Source organism: Amia ocellicauda, chromosome 4 (assembly GCF_036373705.1).
Source record: "Amia ocellicauda isolate fAmiCal2 chromosome 4, fAmiCal2.hap1, whole genome shotgun sequence".
Taxonomy (NCBI): domain Eukaryota; kingdom Metazoa; phylum Chordata; class Actinopteri; order Amiiformes; family Amiidae; genus Amia; species Amia ocellicauda.
Window position 1 is genome coordinate 17,849,456 of NC_089853.1, and position 22,087 is coordinate 17,871,542.

General features: G+C 39.1%; 1 protein-coding gene across 1 annotated transcript in view; it reads left to right on the forward strand.

The window, feature by feature from the left end:
* The first annotated feature begins 580 nt into the window (after nt 1-580).
* Nucleotides 581-22,087, forward strand: part of lrp5 (low density lipoprotein receptor-related protein 5) — a 65,157-nt gene continuing 43,650 nt past the window's right edge. Inside the window, exons 1-4 of the mRNA XM_066701161.1 lie at nt 581-753; nt 12,298-12,691; nt 18,686-18,883; nt 21,608-21,804. Of these exons, the coding sequence (XP_066557258.1) occupies nt 678-753; nt 12,298-12,691; nt 18,686-18,883; nt 21,608-21,804 (865 nt within the window). The 5' untranslated portion in view covers nt 581-677. The remainder of the gene's footprint in view (nt 754-12,297; nt 12,692-18,685; nt 18,884-21,607; nt 21,805-22,087) is intronic.

A 22,087-nucleotide genomic window follows, 5' to 3' on the forward strand; every position in this document is an offset into this window, starting at 1 on the left:
CACTATCACAACGCAATTTATTTTAAACGTATAATTGAACTGCAAATTAAACCCAGGAATAACACGTAGGATCCTTCCATTAATATCCTGCGTAATACTAATATTCACAAACACTGGAGGTCCAATAAAATGTCTGATCTTAATGTGTCCATGCACATGTTTCCTTGTCAGTTATTACTACTATACGGCTTACAGTTTCATTCAATTAATAAATAAATGGATATTTGTCCTTAAAAAAAATAATAACGCGAGATGATATTACGTATGGTATTTTTAGGTGCATTTGCGACATTAAACATAACTGTTTTAATCAATGTATTTAGTTACAGCTTCGGGAGAATAACTTTTTCACGGAGCAGGACGGGAAATGAAAATGACTACAGCTACGCACAACGAAGAACAAAAGGCTACTTGCGGTTAAAACGTATAATGTGTTTAGGCTGCCGCGAATATGAACAGACTGGGGAAAGTGGTCCCCAGCAGCGCTTCTGCCCGTGACGTCACTCGGGTTCTGCGCTCGGAGGCAGCCGAGTGAGCCCGTGACGTCACTCGGTTTCCGCTGTCAGTCCCTGTGCTGTGAGCGGCGCTGGAAACAAAGTAACAGCCGAGCCACTGTTTCGGGTACAAAGTTTCTCTCGGCGCAAGTTGGCTGAAGTATGGAGCCGGAGTAAGCACGGATGGCGCTGCGAGCACTTGCAATGGAGGCTATACTTGTCGAAATCCTGCTTTACAGCCTGGTCCTGGTAGTTCATGGTAAGTTGAATACTTTTTTTTGTTACGCTCCCGAAGCTGGTCAAGTGAGAACATTGTTGCTGGGAGTGTAAGAGACCAGTATGGCCCCCGGATTCACACAGATCGGGGTGTATCTTCATAAGAGGCAGTGTGTGAGATCTTTGCAATGGAAAGGTGTTGGTTATATGGATGCGCTCCCGGTGCGGGACATTTGCGAGCGCCGATGCCTGGCGAGCCGCAACTACAGGGAAAGTGGTGAAGGAGTCTACAGTCTCTGAGCAGGACGGCTTGCGTTGATCGCATTGCTAGAGGATCGGTGTTTCTGTTCTCTCGACGTGGAAGGCTAATCGGTTTTGAAAAGCTGTATGAAGTCACAGCCGTGATTTCCACGATGCACTGCACACCGGCGGACCCTAGGCTGCTGCTCCCCCCGTCCTTCTGCGAGGCCTGGGCGCAGCGCTGCTGACCGCTCGGTGTCGGGTGTCCCGGGAAGATTAGGACCTTGACTGACTGAGAAACATCTGCTGCGGAAAAAAAACACCCGCGATCTCCCCTCTTCGTGTTTCTGGGCGCCTTTGTCCATGGAAATATACAATTATTAAGTGTATTATTATCTTAGCAGCAGCAGCAGTAGTAGAAATAGGAATAGCATTAAATAAACCCAATGTTTCAATCATTTCTTAGATTTAAGCATGCCAAAACATCTGCCCGAAAACTGCTCGAAAAAAAGTCAAAAACCCCAAACGAAAGAGTCCGAAGTGCTTTCGGTTTTAAAACTTGTCTATGTTGATTTGGCAAATGGCAAATAATTGAGAAGTGTCGTGCAGACGTTGATAGCGTGTCTCCCCTTTAAGAAAATGTCCTTAATCGTTATTAAAAAAATAAAATAAACACTTTTGAATCGACCTGTACGTGTATTGATATTTAATTGAAAACTTAATCAAATAATTACAACACAATGCCCAAGGCTATACGTGTTATATGAACAACAGCAAATAGATTGATTTAACACGATTTAATTTAACACTTAAGATGCAAACCATTCAGCAAAACGGGCGAATAAATAAACTATTGTATCCCTGTCTTTTCCTTTCCATTAATCATGAACTTAATCATGACATGAACAGATATTCCACATGGTTACTAATGAATAAGATGTGTGAATAAATAAACGCCAAACAAACAAACAAACAAACCTGACTTTGTAAGTCTTAACTCCTCTTGGGCAGAAAACCACATACCTTTACTTCAACATACTTGCGTACAGCAGAAACATTTATTTGTTGTTGCTATGATTATTATTATGATTATTATTACTAATAATATCACCTACAGATTATTGTAATAAGGAAACTGGTGAATGATGTCTGCAGTGCTGCTTATGTATATTGACATTAAGATAAGATACTCTGTTGTTAAGTCAGCGCCATTCAAGTGCATTTATTTATTTCCACATGAAAATAAAGACAGAGTTGTGTGACAATAGGGGGTTTCAGTTGGTTTAAGCTTTACAAAGGGACATAACAAGACGTGTTCATGCTGCTGTAAGATGACACCTGGAGTATTATGAAATAGGGATTTGAAATGAGGGTTTGGACTGAAAAAAAACTAAAAGATCTACTGATTTGTGGTGGGGGATAAAAACCTTTAAGTAAATTATGGTTTCATGTTCGAGAACACATTTGTGTACCATAATTATATATATATATATATATATATATATATATACAAAATGAATGGTTCTTGCCAGGTGTACAGTATCTTTTTAACCATATTTCTTCTAGTTTTCCTTGTTTTGAAAATGAGTTTCTCTCTCACTATCAGGATGACTTTAGGAAGATGACATAGAAACTTGAGCACTGTTTTTTAATACCAAAATAATAGATTTAGATCAATGTTTCCATGCATGTATCCTCTAGATTTATACATCAAAACATTTACTAATTATTTTAGAAAATGGGGATTTGTTTTGCTCTCTGTCAAGAAAAGGTTTCATTTTCAGTAAAAACAAGTCAATTGTGTTTCATAAGATTTCTCAATAATGATGAACTCTACCCTCAAAAACCTCTACATTCAACAGCTACAGTTTTTGCTAGATTATCAGTGTCAGCACAATGTCACTGTGGGCTATTGACTGTTTCAATTACATTCCTTTAACATTTTTTAATGCTTTGTCAATTATGTTCACTGCACTAGCATTGGGTTATTTTCTTGTTTGTCTTGAACTAGGCTTTCAAAACAAATTCCTGGCACACTGCAAAAGATTGCTGCTGATAACCGTTTGCTAAACTCAATGCTAAAGTTCACTTTTGCTCATGGAATGCTGATGTATGACATTAAGAGCAAAGTGCGTGTTTAAATTACTACAAGTTTTTAAACTTTTAAACTTTTTTTTTCATGTAGAACATACATTTCAAATTACAACAATACAACCAAATTATGTTGATTTAACTCATTTATTAGAGAATTGTGGAACTTGCATAAATTGGTTGCAGTTCATGAATACATCTCTGTATAAATCTCTAATGTTAGTTGTGCAAAATATGTAAAATCAGTCTACCAATTACTCTAGACAAACAATTATCTTCCACTATAGATGCTTATTTTAGATGTTATTCTCCTACAGTAGCTATGTGTTAAAAATTAAAGTTTGTTTCTTGTTAAAATGTTTGTTACGTGCATTGTATATTGTAACTCACAAATCTTTAATATATATTTTATCACTTCTCTTCCATGATTTTTATTAATGGGGCAGTATATAGGAAGCAAATTCAAATCAGCTTTTACTTAGTTACATGTTGGAAATATAATCTATAAATTCAAGCTTAAAAAAGTCACCTGAATGTGTACCACACCTTATAAAGGCAGCACAATTAGTTACATTACAGTCATTTAACCACAGAGTTATCTGTAAAGGCATCAGCACTTTTTTACAAAATTACTACAATGAAACAACATGAATTATGATTTATGTACGTTACTTTTCTCCCATGTAAATTATTTAGAGGGTTTGCTTTTTGATGAATATAAAGGGTTATATTGACTGATTAGCTTCTCAAGTCTAGTTTTCTTTCTGAACTATTACGTTAAAATAAAAAAAAGTTACTGCATATACCTCAAGCTGCGGTTTAATATCCTTTGGGAAACAACTGAAGTGAGTTTTAATTTTCAAAATGTAGTTCATACTGTTATAGATTGTATGTATTTCATTGCATAATAAACAAAAAATATTGTCTCTATAGCCTTTAAATATTTTTCTACTGAAATATTTCCCCCTTAAGTGAAATATTTATCAAATCAAAGATTTCTTTCTTCACAATTTGGAGCATGTCTTTTCCGTAAAAAAACAAAAGTGTGATTATTATTTTCACCACATAATTACTTGGAGGCTTTTGTCCCCATGTGCCCTGCTAATTTGTTCGGTTATCTGGTTTACATGTAGGAATTTGCACTCTGTTAATTGCAGGTGTGTAAGAAATTACAAATTAAATTCTTAGATTTAAAGAAAAAACAAAACAAACACATACGCCCGGAGCAGTGGAGTGGTGTAGTAAATGCTCCATAATTTGTATCATTGGGCAACAGTACAGGAGCAGTGCTACAAATCAGAAAATGAGCCTCAATCCATTAGTAGATTACAGCAGTGCTTTGCCCATTGTTTCCCCAAAAAGCAACATAGATCACCAAGGCTTTTGTGTAAATCTCTGCTAAGTGCTCTTAATTAACAGTCAGGTTTGGGCATGTCACAGACGCACACACGCACAGGCACAGTGCTTTATCATAGCACCACATCAGTCGTGTGGCTTGCCTACTATAACATCCTGGGGCCATGAAACAGCCCTGTCGATATTTAAAGGCAGGCGCTCTGCAATGTCTTGATGCCTTCATCTGAAGTATGTGATGGAAGGGAAGAGGGCTGATGTGATGCTTCTCATTGTACGAATGGTAACATATTAACTAAGAGGCAATAATAATGGAGAATACATCTGATATTTGTTTTACTGGGTTTTACACAAGTTGCATAACAGAACTAAACACAGGACAGGATGTTACCAGTGTACTAAAGATGAGTCTTGCCCCCTGCACCTTGTCTAAGTAATTCAAAGGCAAATAAAAAGTCAGGGGGTATATCTTTGAGCCGTTGGTCAATGTTCAGTGCATTTCACATCGGACTACTTTGGCATTTATTAAATGTGATCTGTAATTGACAAAAAGCAGTCAAAGACAGAAATGAAATTAAATGAAATGGAGGCAGAGGGAGGGAGAAACCTATGACATCTCGGAGTGCTGCCCTGTGCCTTCTCCCCAATACTGCAAAACTCAGCGGAAGCTCACCGAAGCATTTGTGAGCAGTCAGTCCAGTTCCCATTATGTAAATGTGGGCATTGAACTGCTTGATTATCTGTGGGTATTGACATTTGAATGGCCGAGTTGCAAAAGGCTTTAGTTTGGATACACAAAGCTCGTCACTGCATTGTTGGAGGCTTTTCAGTGACTGTTTTTGGTCCTGAATTTCATCAGGCAGCACTTATTTTGATCATTTATTTATTTATTTATTTATTTATTTATTGTTCATCACTGACTTTAATTTGTATTTATTTTATTTATCATTACATTTTTTGTTAGGATTCCACTAAAGTGTGCTCTCCTGTCATTCTATAATAGTTTTATCTGGTTATTAGCAGTTATACGCGCAGAACATTTTCAATAATAATAATACAAAAAAATGTTCTGCAATAATGCAACATCTAAATAATTTTTTTTGAAATTTGCTTCAGCGTTGCTTTTTTGTCCTTGTTGTAAAAAATGCTTGAGCTTTGAAATGCCGATTGCAGATGTTATGCTAGGAACTTTTACTTCATAATAGGCAGAAATTCTAATAAGGTATACAGACTTACTGAATCCATTGCAAACCCACTGAAGCATGTAGGAATGCTCATCAAGTAGTGCAGCACAGTTATGTAGATGTATTTCACATAAACCACTCTGTAAAGGTTACATAGTGCATTGTTTATATAACACTTGTGGTGCTGCAGTGTGATTCATTTTCCTTGCTCTTGTAATTTTACAAAGCTCTCTAATAATTCAAGATGGTTGTAGTTTTAGTTCGGAGCTGCAACTTGGCACATTACGAGGCACTCTGAGCTTTTTCAATAATGGCTAATGGTGTTCTTGTAAACTCACGATCAGGAATGGGAATTAGAATGCAGTCTTTAGAAGGTAGTGTGTTAACTGTGTTGTACCAGCTATTGCTGTTTGACGTCTTTCTTCAATATTTGTATATTTGATAACTCATATAAACAGCCTGAGGGCTATGAAACTCGCATTTCCTGTGTTGTTTGCAGTCAGTGGACACACGGTTTTGCTGGATCAGCTGTGGTGTGTGTCATGCAGTGGGTGGGAGAGCTCCAGTGGTTTTATGTATAGAATTTAAGGGAAAAAATGCACCTGGACCAGATAGATAGATGTAGCTTTCTTAAAATTCAAAAACAAATCTTGGATCTTTTTTCTCTCCAGACTTCTCCAATCTGGCAGAGTTACAAGCTGTCGCATACAACAAATGAGAAAGTTAACACACAGTTGTCTAGTGGGATTTTGTAATCGAGTTGGTGTTTTTATTGAGTACTAAATTACTATGAAAGTAAATCACAAATGATACTTTAAAAGTATTAGCCCATCTTTTAAAATAATTTTGAACCAAGTTGTACAATTCAGTTTACATTGATGCACCACTGTAATGCACAGCTGGCTCATCAGCAGATCATTACATTTTGTCTGTTTGTGTTGATAAACCCAGTAGGATCTACCCTTTAAACTATTTTTTTTTTAAACCCAGTGTTCTGAAGTCCGTGAACACTGCTCACTTACAGCAACAAGTCTCGGCCCCAAAGTTACAGTATGTGGTGGCAAAGTTAAAACTATAGCTTAAATTAACTGTTTGTGTGAAAAACAAATATCCAAAAGCTATGTATTTTTTGTTTAATTCAGTTAACTGAAAACTTGAAAGGCAGAAAGTCTTGGGTCAACTTGCATCCTGTGGTTCTTGGTGTGATTATATCTATTATCCATTGGGTAATTCTGAGTCCTTTGGTCTTCAGTCATGGTCATGTTTATCTTGTCCTCTAACAAATAATTATAAACCAGATAAGATTTGTACAGATGAAGGGTTGTTAGGTTGGTTTATTTCACGCAGGGTCGAGCAACACATTAAACATAAATGCTGATTGAATCATTGAATTCTGTTACATTTTCCTGCACATATAAATTCCACGAGCAAAGTTTAGGATTGTGTATGGCTTGTTAAACCTCAGTGTGAGGCTTAAAAAAAAATTACTCATGCATTTATTAGAAATGACTAGAACAGACTCTATATAATGTGCTTTTTAATGAAGTAATGTAGATCAAATCACTGGAGTGGTGGATAAAATCTGAAATTCTACATAAGTTACAGAACATTCAGACCTTATTATTATTAATTTATTGACTTCAGTTTTGTGGAGAATGTTCGCTTTCCTTTTTTTTTTTTTCTTTAAATAGCGTTGGAGCCGGAGTGGGTGAGCCCTGGTTAAATGAAGTGTGACACTGCACTAAGAAAATAAATAAATGCTACATTTGAAAAACATGTTTTTCTTTTTCTTTCACATGCATAGAAAAAGCTCCAAACCTTCAGATCACTTACCTGCCCTGTATACTGACAGGAAAGTTATCACCTGCCCTTTATTGCAGCTCGAACTTGAGCTGCTTTATTAAGAAAACAAATGCTGGTATAGGGATTTTGTTTTACAAAGTACCAAACACTTTCAAAGCTCTTCTTCTCGGGGGGTGCTGTGTGGAAAACAGGATTTTATTTCTCAAGGCTGAGGAAGGAAGTAAGGTAAATGTGATGGAGGTGTTCTAAGGAAGGTTTCCCTGCACACCTTTCTTTCTAAATATACCCAGACACCACGCACTACAAAAGAAGAAAGGATAAGGCTTAGGGGGAGAAAATAGAAAAAATGTGAGGGGGGGGTTGTAGATTAAAAAACAAACCCAAACAATCATACCTACTCAAACTGCATGAAGATAACCTTATTTGCAAAGGCTGCCTTTCCAGTCATCTAGTCACTTCCTGTGCCCCCAGCCTACCCCACCCCCGCCCCTCCCTGCCGTGTGCCGATTGTTGATCCCGGTGACATGCACAGACTCATCAGCTGTTTCTTTGTGCTCCCTGCACACAATGGCAGAGTACAGCGGATCCAGGTGCTCTGGTGTGTTGGGGAATCCTGGAAAAGCTAGCATAGGCCAGCAGTTCAAAAGGTCATCTGAGCTCACCCTACTGGGCAGCAAGAGGGGTCATCGGACAGATATGAGCTAGCACTGCGGGACTTAAACAGCACCAGAGCTTTTAATAGTCAAGTATTTAATAATATCAATAACAGTAACCATAATCTGGGTTTATAGAATTGTGCAGCTTCAGAAATCATTTATTTTCCCTTCTTTCTTCTCCCCCCCACCCAACAAAACATCATTCCTAAAACAAAAGTCTTGCATACAGTTTGACTTTTTTCATTTATTTTGAATGTTTCATTTATATATTTTATTCATCTATCAATATGTATTTTCTTGATGTTTTTTAATGTATTGTCTGTATCTTACATGCTTTGACAATACCAAAGAAAGAGGTCATGCCAATAAAGCTCAATTAGAATTTGAGAGAGAGCGAGTGAGAGAGAGACATGTTAAGGCAAAAGTATCATTCCTCTTTCAAGAGATCAACTGAAGCATGCAAGGAAAAAAGAACAAAGGAATAATATGGCTGGAAAACCTCAGGTTTCTTTACCTTGTGTCCTTTCTGAGGAAACGAGGGGATTTTGCCGTGTCCCAGATAGCACGCTGCAGCCAGGGCATCTGGTATCTGTACTGAATAGCCCACAGGTGGGGGCCATATGTATCTTCCCTCAAAATAAGAGCTCAATTCCTTTATGGGATGCTCTCACCACTCTGGTATGTACTGCTGTTTTAGGCCCTTTTTTTCAGCCATTGCTTTCAAATCGTTTAGGACTCAAGTGTCTTTATTCGCCCTGAATTGCACCCTCCCGCAAAGAATAATGAAGAAAGGACGGGGGAGAAATAAGAAACTTTAATTGATCATTGAGAGGGCTAGGGAAGTGGGGGAAGATGATTTAAAAACCTTTCTTTTCTGGCTGGTCCCTCTGGTTTAGCGCCTCATCCTGAGCTACTGTTCTGAGGTAGTACTTGGTGGCAAGACCCAATCTTACATGTCGTAGAAGGTACCAAATATATAATGGGAGGTAGTGCCGACATAAGCAGCTCTATTAAAATAAGAATTTGACTCTGTATAACAGGCACATTTTTCTTTCCAGTTATAGATTATGACCTGAAGACAGATTTGTAAAATGAATTAAATTTAATTATATATATTTTTTTATTTGAGTCCATGTAAACCTTTAACATATACAACAAATGCAGTGCCACTTCAATGCTGAAATAAAAGCCTTGAGTTTTAGCTTATATTTTACAGAAAGAACAAGAAGTTCCAGACAAGAAGGTCTGGAGCGTAATTCCCGCTGTTGCCGAGAAGTTCTGCATTGGTACAATTCAATGTTCTCATAAAATCCCAGCTGTTGAGGAGCAGACTTTTACTTTGTGTTCCCCCGCACCCTGTTGTATTAACCCCGCTGATTGCCCTGACGCTGTAAATGAGAACTTCAGAAATGGCATTTGGCTGGCTATGAGCAACACCTTCCTGCAGTCCGCATGGGTGTTACCTTCTTTAGCCAACTGCTAAACAACATTTGTCGAGGTGTCTGGCAGCTTTCATAATAAACCTTAAACTGTACTTCGTAATTTATTCCATGCACCTCCATTGAATTTTCCGATGGTGTAAACCGATATCCTAATCAAATCATTACTGTTTCTGAGGTAAGCAAGGTCTTTGTTTAAAAGACAAACCTAAATGTTCCCTTGTCCTTTGAAAACAAAAAGGAAAATCTTAAAGAAGTTAATGATGAATCGATGATATGTATGAAATGACTGTGTAAAAAAATCTACCACTTTTATTTTTCTACTGGCTTAAGAAAAGGAGAGCTAGATGTTTTAATCTGCCTCAAAGTATTGTTAGATTTCAATTTAGGCAACATTGTTTTAAAATGGAAGAAGTCTCTTAGAAGGACTAAACCTCACTGCAGCTTGCCCTGAGCTCTGTTCCTCTAAGCCCCTGTGTATGAAGAACACCCGCTGGTCTTACTTTTGTCTGACTTTCAAGTTGCTCTCCCCCTGTGAAGTTCATCCAAAGACTAACACAGGTATTTGGGTGTGTGTTTATAAAGCACTTACTTCATTCAACCTGAACGCTAAATCTGTGTTTACACATCATTTGAAATAAAGTTCTTGCATTGCTATTTGTTTAGTTTCCCCCCCTATTTGCTAGCATTGAGTGTTTAATATGTTAACAGATTTGCAGAGAAAATAATCCAGAGCTGTATCTTCAGATTTAAACTGCTGTTTCTCTCTCAGACCGAGATGATGTGATTTTCAATTCCTGATTTCGGACATCCTTTCTAAATATTTCCTTGATATGATGTTCTAGATATGAGAAGAACCCATTGTGTTACATGTAAAACACAGCTGTCATAATTACTTGGGTTTGGGTTAAGTATTAAAGGAGCTGTCTGCAGTAATCTTAAATACAGAAAATAGAGAGAGGCTGCAGATTAGCACAGCGCAGCCCATACTAAACACTCCCAATACTTCTGTGTCATTGTCGGCTTGCTGACGTTTGAAATCTGGAGGCCGCCAGTAAAGTGCACCTCCATGCCCTGCCGTCTGATTCCCTGTGGCGTTTTGTTGTTCGGCTGTCTATTCAGAGCGCTCTTTCCTCATTCTCACAAAGAAGGGTGTGTAGGAACACTGCTACAGACACTTCTGTTTGCGTAGGTGGGATAGTTGTGGTTGTGAACACGCTGAGCCTCCATCACTTTTAGAATAAACCTTTTAACATGTACTTGTAGATGTATTGAAGTAGAGAGCCCTTTTCTGTATATATCCTCCAAAAGCAGATAGAGGGGGGGGCAGGGGCTGGGGGAGAGGGTGTTTGATGTTTGGAATCTATTTGTTACTCTCGGCTCTCCCACCCCGGGCTCTTTCATAGTAAGCTCGAGTGACTACCGGCCGTCTTTCTGTGGGGTGAAGAAAAGCTGTAAATTGTGGTTTATTTGGATTCAGCTTTCTAAAGATAGGAAATGCTCTGCGTAAGTATTGTCGGGTGTGCACAGAAATGTGCTCAGGGCTTCAAGTTGTACATAACTTTGAGCTGATAGCAGGAAGTACTGATATAATGTTCAGACACCCCAAGAAAACAATCAAATGCTTTGAGGAATGCAGGGAAGTTGCTGTTGCTTTCTTCATAGTCTGATGTATCCATTTTGTTGTTTTGTTGAATATCAGTGTCACATAATGTGCAGATGTGTTCCTGGTTTGTGTGGGTGATGCAAAAAAAAAAAAGCATACGGATTATTTTATTTTTTTAAGGCTTTGTCTGTTTTTTGTAACTTTCTGGGGGAGAAAGTTGACCAATTTTAAAAGCAACCAATAGCAATGGCACTGTGGAAATGCCTGCCTATACAGAACTCCTTTATTTCTCCTTACCTCGAATAAGAAATGGGAAGTGAATCACAGCAGATGGAAAGAGAACTCCTTGCAGAGAATGTCATGGTCCATAGTTAACTGGTATGCTGGTACACCACTGTATAGCACCCAAGCAGTACGGAAACCACAGCTTCCTCACCGCAGTCATGGTCACAGCTTTGTGCCTGAAGTAGCTTCTCTACATTGCATCAGCCCAGCAAGAAGTCCCCACTCGCCTGAACACAATGTCACTGATCTGAGAAACGTAACATTTGCGGTATTTCAGCAACTGCAGATTTACTTTTGCCATCATGATGAACTAGAGCAAATGATTATATAAATATATATATACAAAAAATGTATTCCTTCAGTCTTTTGCTTGCAAAACGAGAAAAGCAGCAACAAAGAATGGTGTTTAAGTAACTATGGCTTCCATATTTATTTATTTATTTATTTGTTTGTTTGTTTACTTTTGCCGATTGAAAAAAAAAAAAACTGTGTACATTGTGGTTTGAAATCTGTAGAATCGGAACAAAATGTCTCTCTCCAAGCTTGACCATGACTCTTTGCTTTCCTAATCTGTGCTGTGGTTTACCATGGTAAACTTATAAAAGGGGAGCAGCAGGTACTGTATGTCTACACTGAGTTTAATAATTATGGAGAAACATTCTGGGGTTGTGAGGAGCAACATCTATTCATTGACAGTAAAGTCTATCATGGAAATGAATGTCCTGAAGGCGCGTAGGGGCCCTAAAAACAAAATCAGTCTGGCAGGACTGATGAAAAGACAACCATTTCCAAGGCAATGGAATGTCTGGCTTGTTTTCAGCAAGGTGACTCACCATGTGGACAAGGTTAGAAAAATACATAGATTGAAAATTAGTTTTCTTCCCTGACCTTCTATATCCCCCCCCCCCCCACCTTCCCTCTTTTCCTCAGGGTCACCTCTGCTGCTGTTTGCGAACAGACGGGATGTGAGGCTTGTGGATGCAGGGGTGGGCAAGCCCGAGTCCGCTGTGGTGGTGAGCGGCCTAGAGGACGCAGCTGCGGTGGACTTCCTGTTCTCCGAGGGCCTGATCTTCTGGACGGACGTCAGCGAGGAGGCCATCAAGCAGACTGTCTACAACCAGTCGGGCAATGTGCAGAATGTGATCGTCTCCGGGTTGGACTCACCGGACGGCCTGGCCTGCGACTGGCTGGGGAAAAAACTGTACTGGACTGACTCGGAGACCAACCGCATTGAGGTGGCTAACCTCAACGGCACTTCGCGGAAAGTCCTTTTCTGGCAGGATCTGGACCAGCCCAGGGCCATTGCTTTGGATCCAGCTCACGGGTAACCTGCCCTTTCCTCTTAGGTTATAGTCCTAAAGTTGTCCATCCTAACACCCTTTATAATATCACCCTCACTTATCACCAGGTTTTCCAAAAGCAGATTTGTACAGCTGTATTTCTCTCTAGATCACCCCTTTTATAATGCCAACCCCACTTCCTGCCAATATAATTGACTTTCCCAGACCTGGTGGTATAACGATGGAAGACTCTGGTACGAAATTAAAGACTGCCTCTTGCAAGATGAGTCAGAGGTTCATAACTTGGAACGTGTGGTTTCCTCTAGGGATGCTGGCTGTGTGTTGGCCACTGTTGCTGGTACTTTTAAGAATTTTATTCCAATCCATTTCAGGAGACATTTGCATTTTCAAGGAAACATTTACAATAAAAACAAAATGCCAGCCCTTTAATAGGTATACAGCTACCTTAATGCTCCATGAAACCTCTGCTTTCCTTGTTTCACTGTTCTCCTGCCATTCCCTGAAAGTGAGACCATAATAGTTGCATCAATAGGTTTGAAACTGCATGTGAATAATGCTTGTCAAACTTTGAATGATGAGTCACACTTTCATGATTTGGTCACCTGTTTCTACAAGAAAGCTGAACTTTGTGTTTTATGGACATTTTTTTTTTCTTTTTTAGTTTCATCCCAAACCCCCTCGTCACACAATTTCCTGATGAAGTATCAGAGTTGTCAATAGTTATAAGTAGTTGTGAAATCCTAATTACATGATTTTTAAAGCAGTAAAATAGGGAGCAGCATTTTTTTTTTTACCTTTTTTTGTTCAGTGGATAATTTACCTGCTTCTTGGCCCCCAGTATAATAACAGTTATGTTTTGGGGGTATAAATACTTTAATATCTGCTCTCGGGTGATGCATTTGTTCCCCAAAGGTATTTGTTGTCTCAGAGCTTGTGTTCAAATTTAAGACCTGTCCTGTGGCATGCAAGAGTGAGCTGTAGGACAGTAGATTTGAAAACATACTTTCTATGTTTCTATGCCAAGCAAAATAACAGGACCTCTTACTTTTACATTTTCACTCATCTCTTGCAGACATCAGGGTTTGATTGTATGAAATGAGTTTGAATAATGCTAAGTTGCGAACTGCTTTAAAAAAGGGATGTGCTGGATGACTTTACAATACTTGATTCAAATAAATTAGATCAATTAATGGATTTTTTTTTTGTCATTTAATAATCTTACCCTTAAAAGTTGCTTTTCTGTCATATTCAAATAATCGATTACATTATTTATCCCACCTATAGTTGAAAGATTGACATACTTGCAGGGAAAAGGAATGATCTGTTTCCCTTAACAAATCATTGTGAAGAAACATTAGATTGTGTAGGTGATGGTGTGGTCCTTCCAGTTCAAATAATTAAATTTTAATAGTCACTTAGTGCTCATCATTGCATGGCTATATTCCAGTGATGAAAGCCTTTTTCACTGTGTGGGAGTTTCTAAGATAAATAGGATCTCACACCTAATGACCAAAAGGTGTGCCTTCAAGGCTATATTGGGCCTTTACAGATATTTGACACTGAGGGTTTCCTTTGTAGACCACAAAGGCTGATGGACCTTATGCTGGGGTCAAAGCTGGAGCCTGTATTCCTGTTTTGCTTCACTACATGTGTCAGAGAACAGGGCAACTGTGGTCTTATGTATTCCTGCATATTCGCTCAACTGCATTTTGAAGGACAAGAGCTCGATGAGAAGTTAGGGTTCATACAATTTGGAGCAGCTGTTGAAATGAGATAACATGTTGATGTATGCCTTGTAGACAAACCTGTTTATTATGTAAGGAATAGACTGAGCCTTTTGTAAAACTCATTTTCCCTCTTCTTTTAAATCACCTTCCAAAAGATAGTGCCAGGTTGAAGGATCTGAGAAGCCATAAATCTGACGATGAATCAGTCTTGCTGCTTTCCATTGTCCTCCTTTGTCTTTTTGCCTTGATCGATCCTTGGCAGCATGCAATACAGCTTGGACGAGCAACATTCCCAGACTACAGCTTGCAGTTGTTTAATCGTGCTTTGGCAGTATAGTTTTAGACTGGATCCTGAAGATGAATGTGTATTGCTCATGTATTATGTCTTTTAAAACTGGATACTGATACAATTCCTCAGAACCCTGTCCTGTATTCCAGGCCTTCATGTTCCAAATTCTCTTTCAAGAGTCCACTGGAAGGCATACATTATTTAGTTTGAATTTTGCTTTGAATGACTCTTCAATCATCTTTCCAACGCTATTATGCCCATAAGCAGTCGGAATTCCTAGTCTTTTTTTGTAGTATGTAGACTAGTATGTTTCTAATGAGTTTTTTGTGTTCATCCTCTAAGGATGCTCCTACACTTAATGATTAAGTATGTCCAAATAAGGGAGAAAAGACACAAAGTTAAGCCATGAACACAGAGCAGAGGCACTAAGGAAGTGGCAGGGCTGTATAGGGAGCATAGTTCTGTCGGAAGTGTACATTAAACTTGTGCTGTTGTGCAGAAACTAGATCTTGACTCCATAGACTTGTTGTCTGTGCTGTGTGTCCTTTGGGTAATAGACTGTTCCCACACTCTGCTATTAGTGGCATAGTTTTGAATGAACCTGAATACATTGCACTTTTCAGAGCCTTTCCCCGAACTTTTGTTATATGAGAGACATGTAACTTTTAAAGGCAGTTTTCTAGTTTTAATGGGGATTTGTGGTCAGTTTCAGATTAAAGATCCTTTAAAGCTGTCTATATTACTAGTTTTACAGTAATTACAGTGCTTTTTCCTGAAGTGTTCTTGTTTTTTTTGGTATATAAACATTTATTTTATTTATATATTTATGAGGTTACTTTTGATGTTGCAGGAGTGTGTGTGTAAATGTTAAATAGACCCTAACATACTTTGTCCATGACCTAAGATGTGTGATTCATTTGGCAGAGTGGGTGTTACTGTTTAACAATTTTTCACAGGAATCCAGCGAACAAGAAAAAACTTCATTAACAGTGTTTGTATAAGATGCTTAAAAAAGTGCATAGCACCACACTGGTTCAGTCTAATTTGTTTTTATATGCGTTCCTCTGACGCAAATGAAATGAAAGACCCATATGGCCTTCTAAGTAACTCGCCACCTGAAATCCCATGACATTGCAGACCTCCCGAGCTCCGTTTACATTTATAGATGATTATTGCTATATCAAACCCTGAGTGCTTGCAATCACTTAGGTGTGGTGTTCGCAAATGCAGTTAGATCGAACAACATAAAAGAAAATATTCACATTTGTTCTTTTTTTCATCAAATTTACTTTCTCCCTGCTTTCTCCTGTGGTACAGTGCCCCATTCACATTTATCTTCCTCCCTATGTATTCTGGGGGCTAGAATAGGTGGTAGGAGGCTGCAGCACTTCTGTTCCCACCCCCTGCCATTGCAGCTCGTGCATAACAAATCATCCTTAATAACTGAAGTGATCCCCAGCAGCAAGGTCAAGCAAAGATTCAGAGTCAACAAAGTCCATAAATTGAGAAGCTATAATGAAATGGAAGTCCAAAGTTTGTCTACCCTGGGCAACATCGTTGCATATAGTTTTCTTGGGTGTTGTCTTTTTCTTCCACCCTGAGTAGTTAACTACTAATACTTAATAACCAACCTTCCCAGAAATATAGCTTATGACTAATGCATGATTTGTCCCTAAAGGACTAGATTTTAGATTTTGAGAACTCCTTCTCTGTATTTGGGACATTTGGACTCGGAGGGTAATAGATTTTAGGGCAGATGCCCATTTAGTGCTCCCTCATTAAATTACCAATCCAGACCAAAAGTGGATATGCATTTTTTCTCTGTAAAAATGAATAAATAAATATCAATACTCTTTGACAGAGTTCAAAGTAGGTTTTCAGAAGGCCATTAATGAAGATGAATGTGTTGTGAAATTGGGTACTGCGGTTAAACTATTAAGACTCGTTTGAGAACAGGCTTCACTGTTCACGCCCCAGCTCCTTGGTGGCATTAAGACCTCTGGCAGGCTTGCTAAGTGTATCTGTAAATAACAGATTGAGTTGGGCCTTCGTACTTTGATGAGCCATTAGGTTCCTCCCACTTCGTTGCTTCCTTCACTCTTAATGGCATTTGTGTTTGTTTTCTGCCCCGCTGGACAAAGAAACATAAACTGCCCCACAGGTCAAGATTTCCTTCTCTTGGGTCCATCTTGCATGCTAATGAAGCCACCGACCTGTGTATGTACTTGACATCTGCCAAGGGAGCACTTTTCTCGCACAAGAAATGTCTCTACTTTTCTGGGATTTGCATACAGCAGCTGAAAACAGTGTGCAGGTGATCATTTATAGCAGCCCCAGGAGAGCCGTGTCTTTCCACTGTGAAGGAATTCTGTTCGACTCTTTAGCGGAGAGCCAAATGAATAAACGGGCATCCTCAGACAAAGTTAATTGAGGACATCAAATGAGTGGCAGCACAGTCCAATCCAAATCTAAATGTAGCTGCTGTCAGTTTTGTTAATTAAGATGAAAGATTTAACCCCCAGTATTTGTTTAAATGTTTTTGTTTTTTAATGGTTATTGGTTCCTTGGTCCACCCCTACCGCTCCTCAGCCCCGTAAGAGCTTAACCAATGTGTTAATGAATCAATCTAGATTAAGAAATGCATTTGTATAACGCATGCACAGTCACACACGCATGCTTTGTACTTTTTGCAGTTAACTCCTTCAAGTAAAGTAATTGAAAAGACTTCTTTGCTGGCCATGTGTTCTCTGCACTGCATTTAGAGACCTTGAAAGCAAGTGTTTTGTGTACTGGTGTTTACATCAGTTCATAGACGGCACGGGTATACTGAAACCCATAATTGTGCTTGGAAACACTCTTTGCCTTTCTGTTGTCTAAATATTATCCCACATCTTCATAGCAAGAGAAAAAAAAAATCCTCTACTGTAGTATTCCCCACCCCCCACCCAGCATGTTTATCAACGAATAATGAAAATGCCATGGCTAATTTAATTTCTATTCACATCTCCGTACAGTAAAACCCATGCTGGTATTCTTGACATAAAAGAACTAGCTGGTAATCAGCCAAGTTTGTAGATTCCTATCGAAGTTGATCGTGGGTATTTATCTTTACAGTTTATTTTGGGGAGTGTGGAAGGGAGGAATATGGTGCAAATGAGTGTTTGAAGTTAGACCAGCCTTCAGAAACGTGTGTCTCATAAAGCATTCTTTGAAACCATACTGCTTTTGATATAGCGGCACATGTTTAGTCTAGTTGACAAGGTGGGCTTTTCTTTATGAGATGCGCCCTGTTTTCCCCAAGTGGCTTCCGTTTCACAGTTGAGGATTAGTGCAGAAGGTCTCTGATTAAAAGACTTGATTAGGAGGAGGGAAGTGTGAACATCACTTTTGTTTCTAAACAGGGGGTTGGAGACTAAAAACCTCTGATGTTTAAATTTTTTTTTTTTTTTGCAGGTAGTATTTTTTAGTTTTTTCCTGCAGACAATGAAGGAAAAATTGTGCTTTACTCTGTGTATTTACATATGATTGAAATGTTGGGCTTCTCATCAATCTTTTTGCTCTGCTACAATGTTAAGGAATTACCTGTGTATTAACAAGACAGTTTTAGATTACTGATTGTGTCAAGCCCCTTCCTGTGTAATGTTTTTTGAAAGACTTAAGAAAATGAAAATCCTTTAGTTGGAGTTTAAGTATATTAATGTACCTTTTTTCCCAGTTCCCTAAGAATTTAAAAATAAAAATGGAAAACCTTAATTTTGCTTTAACATGGTGTTGACCAACAGAAAACATGATGGTATGTGTCCTCTAGGCTTGCAGATGAAGTGTTTGAGACAAAAGTGATAATCTGGGGTAGAACTCTTCCAACACATTGTTTGAGCCTCATGGGGAAACAAAACAGTCTTCAATCCACCAAGTATTCTGTAGCATCTGCCAAGCATATAGAGATGAGAAGATGTTGTTGACATGAGAGTTACAGTGCAGTGTCTTCTCTCCTCCACCAGGTACATGTACTGGACTGACTGGGGAGAGGAGCCCCGTATTGAGAGGGCCGGGATGGATGGCAGCACCAGGAAAATCATTGTGGACTCCATGATCTACTGGCCTAATGGACTGACCATTGACCTGGATGAGCAGAAACTCTACTGGGCTGACGCTAAACTGAGCTTCATCCACAGAGCCAACCTGGATGGCTCCAGTCGGTGAGTCTCTCCTATGTGGCTTTCTGCTTGAGGTCTATTTCACATGGTCTAATAGGTTTGATCTCCAGGTTTTAAGCAAATAGAAGTGGTACAGAGACAGAGAGTGTAAGTGGCACTTTTATACAACTTTTTAAATTTGATGCCTTTTACTCTACTTTTTCTAACTCTGAATATAAACCTAAATGTGTTTTTTTCTTCTTCTGGTAACTAGTTCTCGTCTTGGGTTTGCCCCAGGGGCGTCACAAGCGGGTAGGCATCCTAGGCAATTGCCTGGGACACCGGGCTGAGGGGGGGCCCCCAAATGCACCGCACCCCACCCCGACATCACCGTCAAGAATTATTTTGCCTGGGGCCCCACATACCCTAGAATCACCTCTGGTTTGCCCATGTAAACATCCTCTTCGTTTAGAAAATGGCAGTATGATTGTGTTTGGAGTCGATTCACTATTCATGACTGTTTGACCAAACTCCCCAATATTAACCTATCCCCATCACAAAGTTACTTCTGTTTGCATTGCTTCTGTTATTAACACACATCCTGGTGCTCAGGGCAGCATAATGCCAACAAGCACTCAAAGACAAGCTTGGAACACTTCAGCTACACCAGCCTTAGAAGTCCATGTCAGTAGCAAGCTGTAGGTGCCCCCCTCTCTTCCCCCCCCAATACAGTCGTTCACACCAGGTCAATCTTGCACGTTTGTCTTTTTTTTTTCCTGCAAAAAACAAGAAGAGCTGATTGAGTGGTTTGCAGTGCTCATAGGTCAAGGAGAGGATTTAGAAAAACAAACTGAGCCCCTGATGGCATCCGTCTTCTGGTGCCGTGCGAGGAATGCTAAATTACGCAGGGTAGTTAACAGGGCAGATGCACTGGAGGAACATGCAGCGCACTTCAGTGAAGAGAAAACCTTTTTCTTACCCACACTGGAGGTTTACAGTCTTTAAGCCTTCTTTTTTCATTCAAACAATGAACTAAAGACGAATAAGCAAACTGCTCCATTTCCATGTCACATCAGTACTTGATCATTCTCACATTTTGGCACTTAGTATCCTATTTTACAATAACGATTTGCAGAGTTGTAAGTAAGCTTCTGCCGAGCCCTGAATGATGAAATTGCCTCTCGGAGCTGTGGCCTTGGAAGTAAAGAAGGAAAATGTGCAACATCTTTCTAAAACCTCCCCATTGCTTCTGGTGTCCATTTGCAAGGCAGGCTGTCCCGCATCTAGTTGATCAGCTCCAAAATATGGTAATTGAGAAAGCGTGACGTCTCAATGAGAATGATGATAGAAACTAATTGTTGCCAGAGACAATAGCCTCGTTGTTGGCGTTGTGAATTGCCATTAGAACTTGTATAGTCGACTGTTTTAAAGAAACAAGTTCAACAACCGAGAAGGAAAGACCACAAATGGCTGTGAAATCTGAATATAATTCATTTTTTTCGGCCTTCTATACTTTGTCAAACACACAAAGTTAATATCGGGGGAGACATGCTGGAACAGTTGTTGCCCAGACTAGTGCTGGCTGGCATCGTGGTATTGCATTAAATCCCCCGGCACTGGCCTCTGCCTTGTCCGTCTTTCATTTCCTCTTGTTCTGGTTGTTTCCTTGGAAGGGGATCCATAAGAAAAATAAAATGTTTGTTTGTGGTGTATTTGTTTTCTGTCCATTACATTCAGAACATGTTTTTTCTTCCTATTTTTCAGGAGGATGATTTTCCTTAAAAATAAATAGAAGTTATTCGGCAACTAAGTGTCGGCAACACGTTTTGTAGTTTTGTGGCTCTGAATTGATCAACTTCACTCTGTCAGTTACTTTCCTGGTTAATAACCTATGCTGTATTGTCAGCAGTTGGTAACTCTTCTCTGCTAATGACTTAAACAGACGATGACCTAAAGGTCGCTGACAGCCTGATTTTGTTTAATTTCCTTCTGGAAAGAAACTGTAAATGCTTGTGAATCTGGATAGTTTTTGTATGTGACATGGATTGTTATAATGATCTAAACAGCACTTTTTCTCATTGTCCGCGTATTTGTAACTCCTAGAAAACTTATATACATTTGTTGGGTGGTGGGGGAGCTCATTCTGGGCTTTATTTCAGCAACTAAATGATCTATTCACTAATGCCAGTTTGTGAATAGATCATGTTTCTCTCCCTAGAGTGGCAACATTTTCTAAGAAATAAAGCACATGGTGGGGAAACTGATTACTTTATAATTAAGTCGGCTATGGGTTTAATTTTGGAATTAAAAGTTGATGTTGGCCTGCCTCTTTTGAACCAAGACATTTCTGGCTTTGGTTTCCTGGTCAAAAGTTGGGAGAGGCCTTTTGAAAAATGTCATTTCAACCTCAAATAATAAAGAAAAACTAGAAACTGTACCAAGGAAACACTGCTTTATTCTAAAACTGGAACAGCCCAAAAATATAGAAAGGATTAAATAACAATAATGAAAATATTTATCTTTTTTTCATTTTTTTTTTTTCATTCAAATATTTGAATATGCTTAACTGTGAAGTAAATGGTTTAATACATTACAGATATTGAGCCTTTACTGATCAACCTTCAGACGAAGTGCAAACATTTTTACTTGGCTCTTCCAACTAAATCCTGATTTTAGATATTTCTTGTACATGCCTTACTATTGCATAGCAAGAGAGGTTTTTTTTTTTTTTTTTTTTTTTTTTTTTTTTTTACTGTTTCCTAATCTCTCGATTCTGTTTGGTAACAGGCAAACAGTAGTTGAAGGAACATTGACTCACCCATTCGCCCTCACTCTATCGGGTGAAACGCTGTACTGGACAGACTGGCAGACACGCTCCATCCATGCTTGTAACAAGAAGACGGGAGAGAAGAGGAGGGAAATACTGAACGGAATATACTCACCCATGGATATCCAAGTTCTGGGCCAAGAGAGACAGCCAGACAGTAAGTTTACCCTTTTCTTTATCAAGTATCTAACAACGTGTCTCCATTCTGTGTGATAGCATTTGAGGTCAGAGCCCCCCCACTTGGATTTGAATGGCCAACTCGGGCACATTGCCCTGATACCATACAGCCCCACCTAGCATCCAAGATGCTCTACATATGGGTATCATTACCATTTGCGAATGTAGAGAAGTGATGTCAGTCATAAAAGGTTCACATAGCACAAAGAGTCCTGTTCCAAACATTTTTGGGGCACACATTTCAGAAATAAATGCCTTTATTT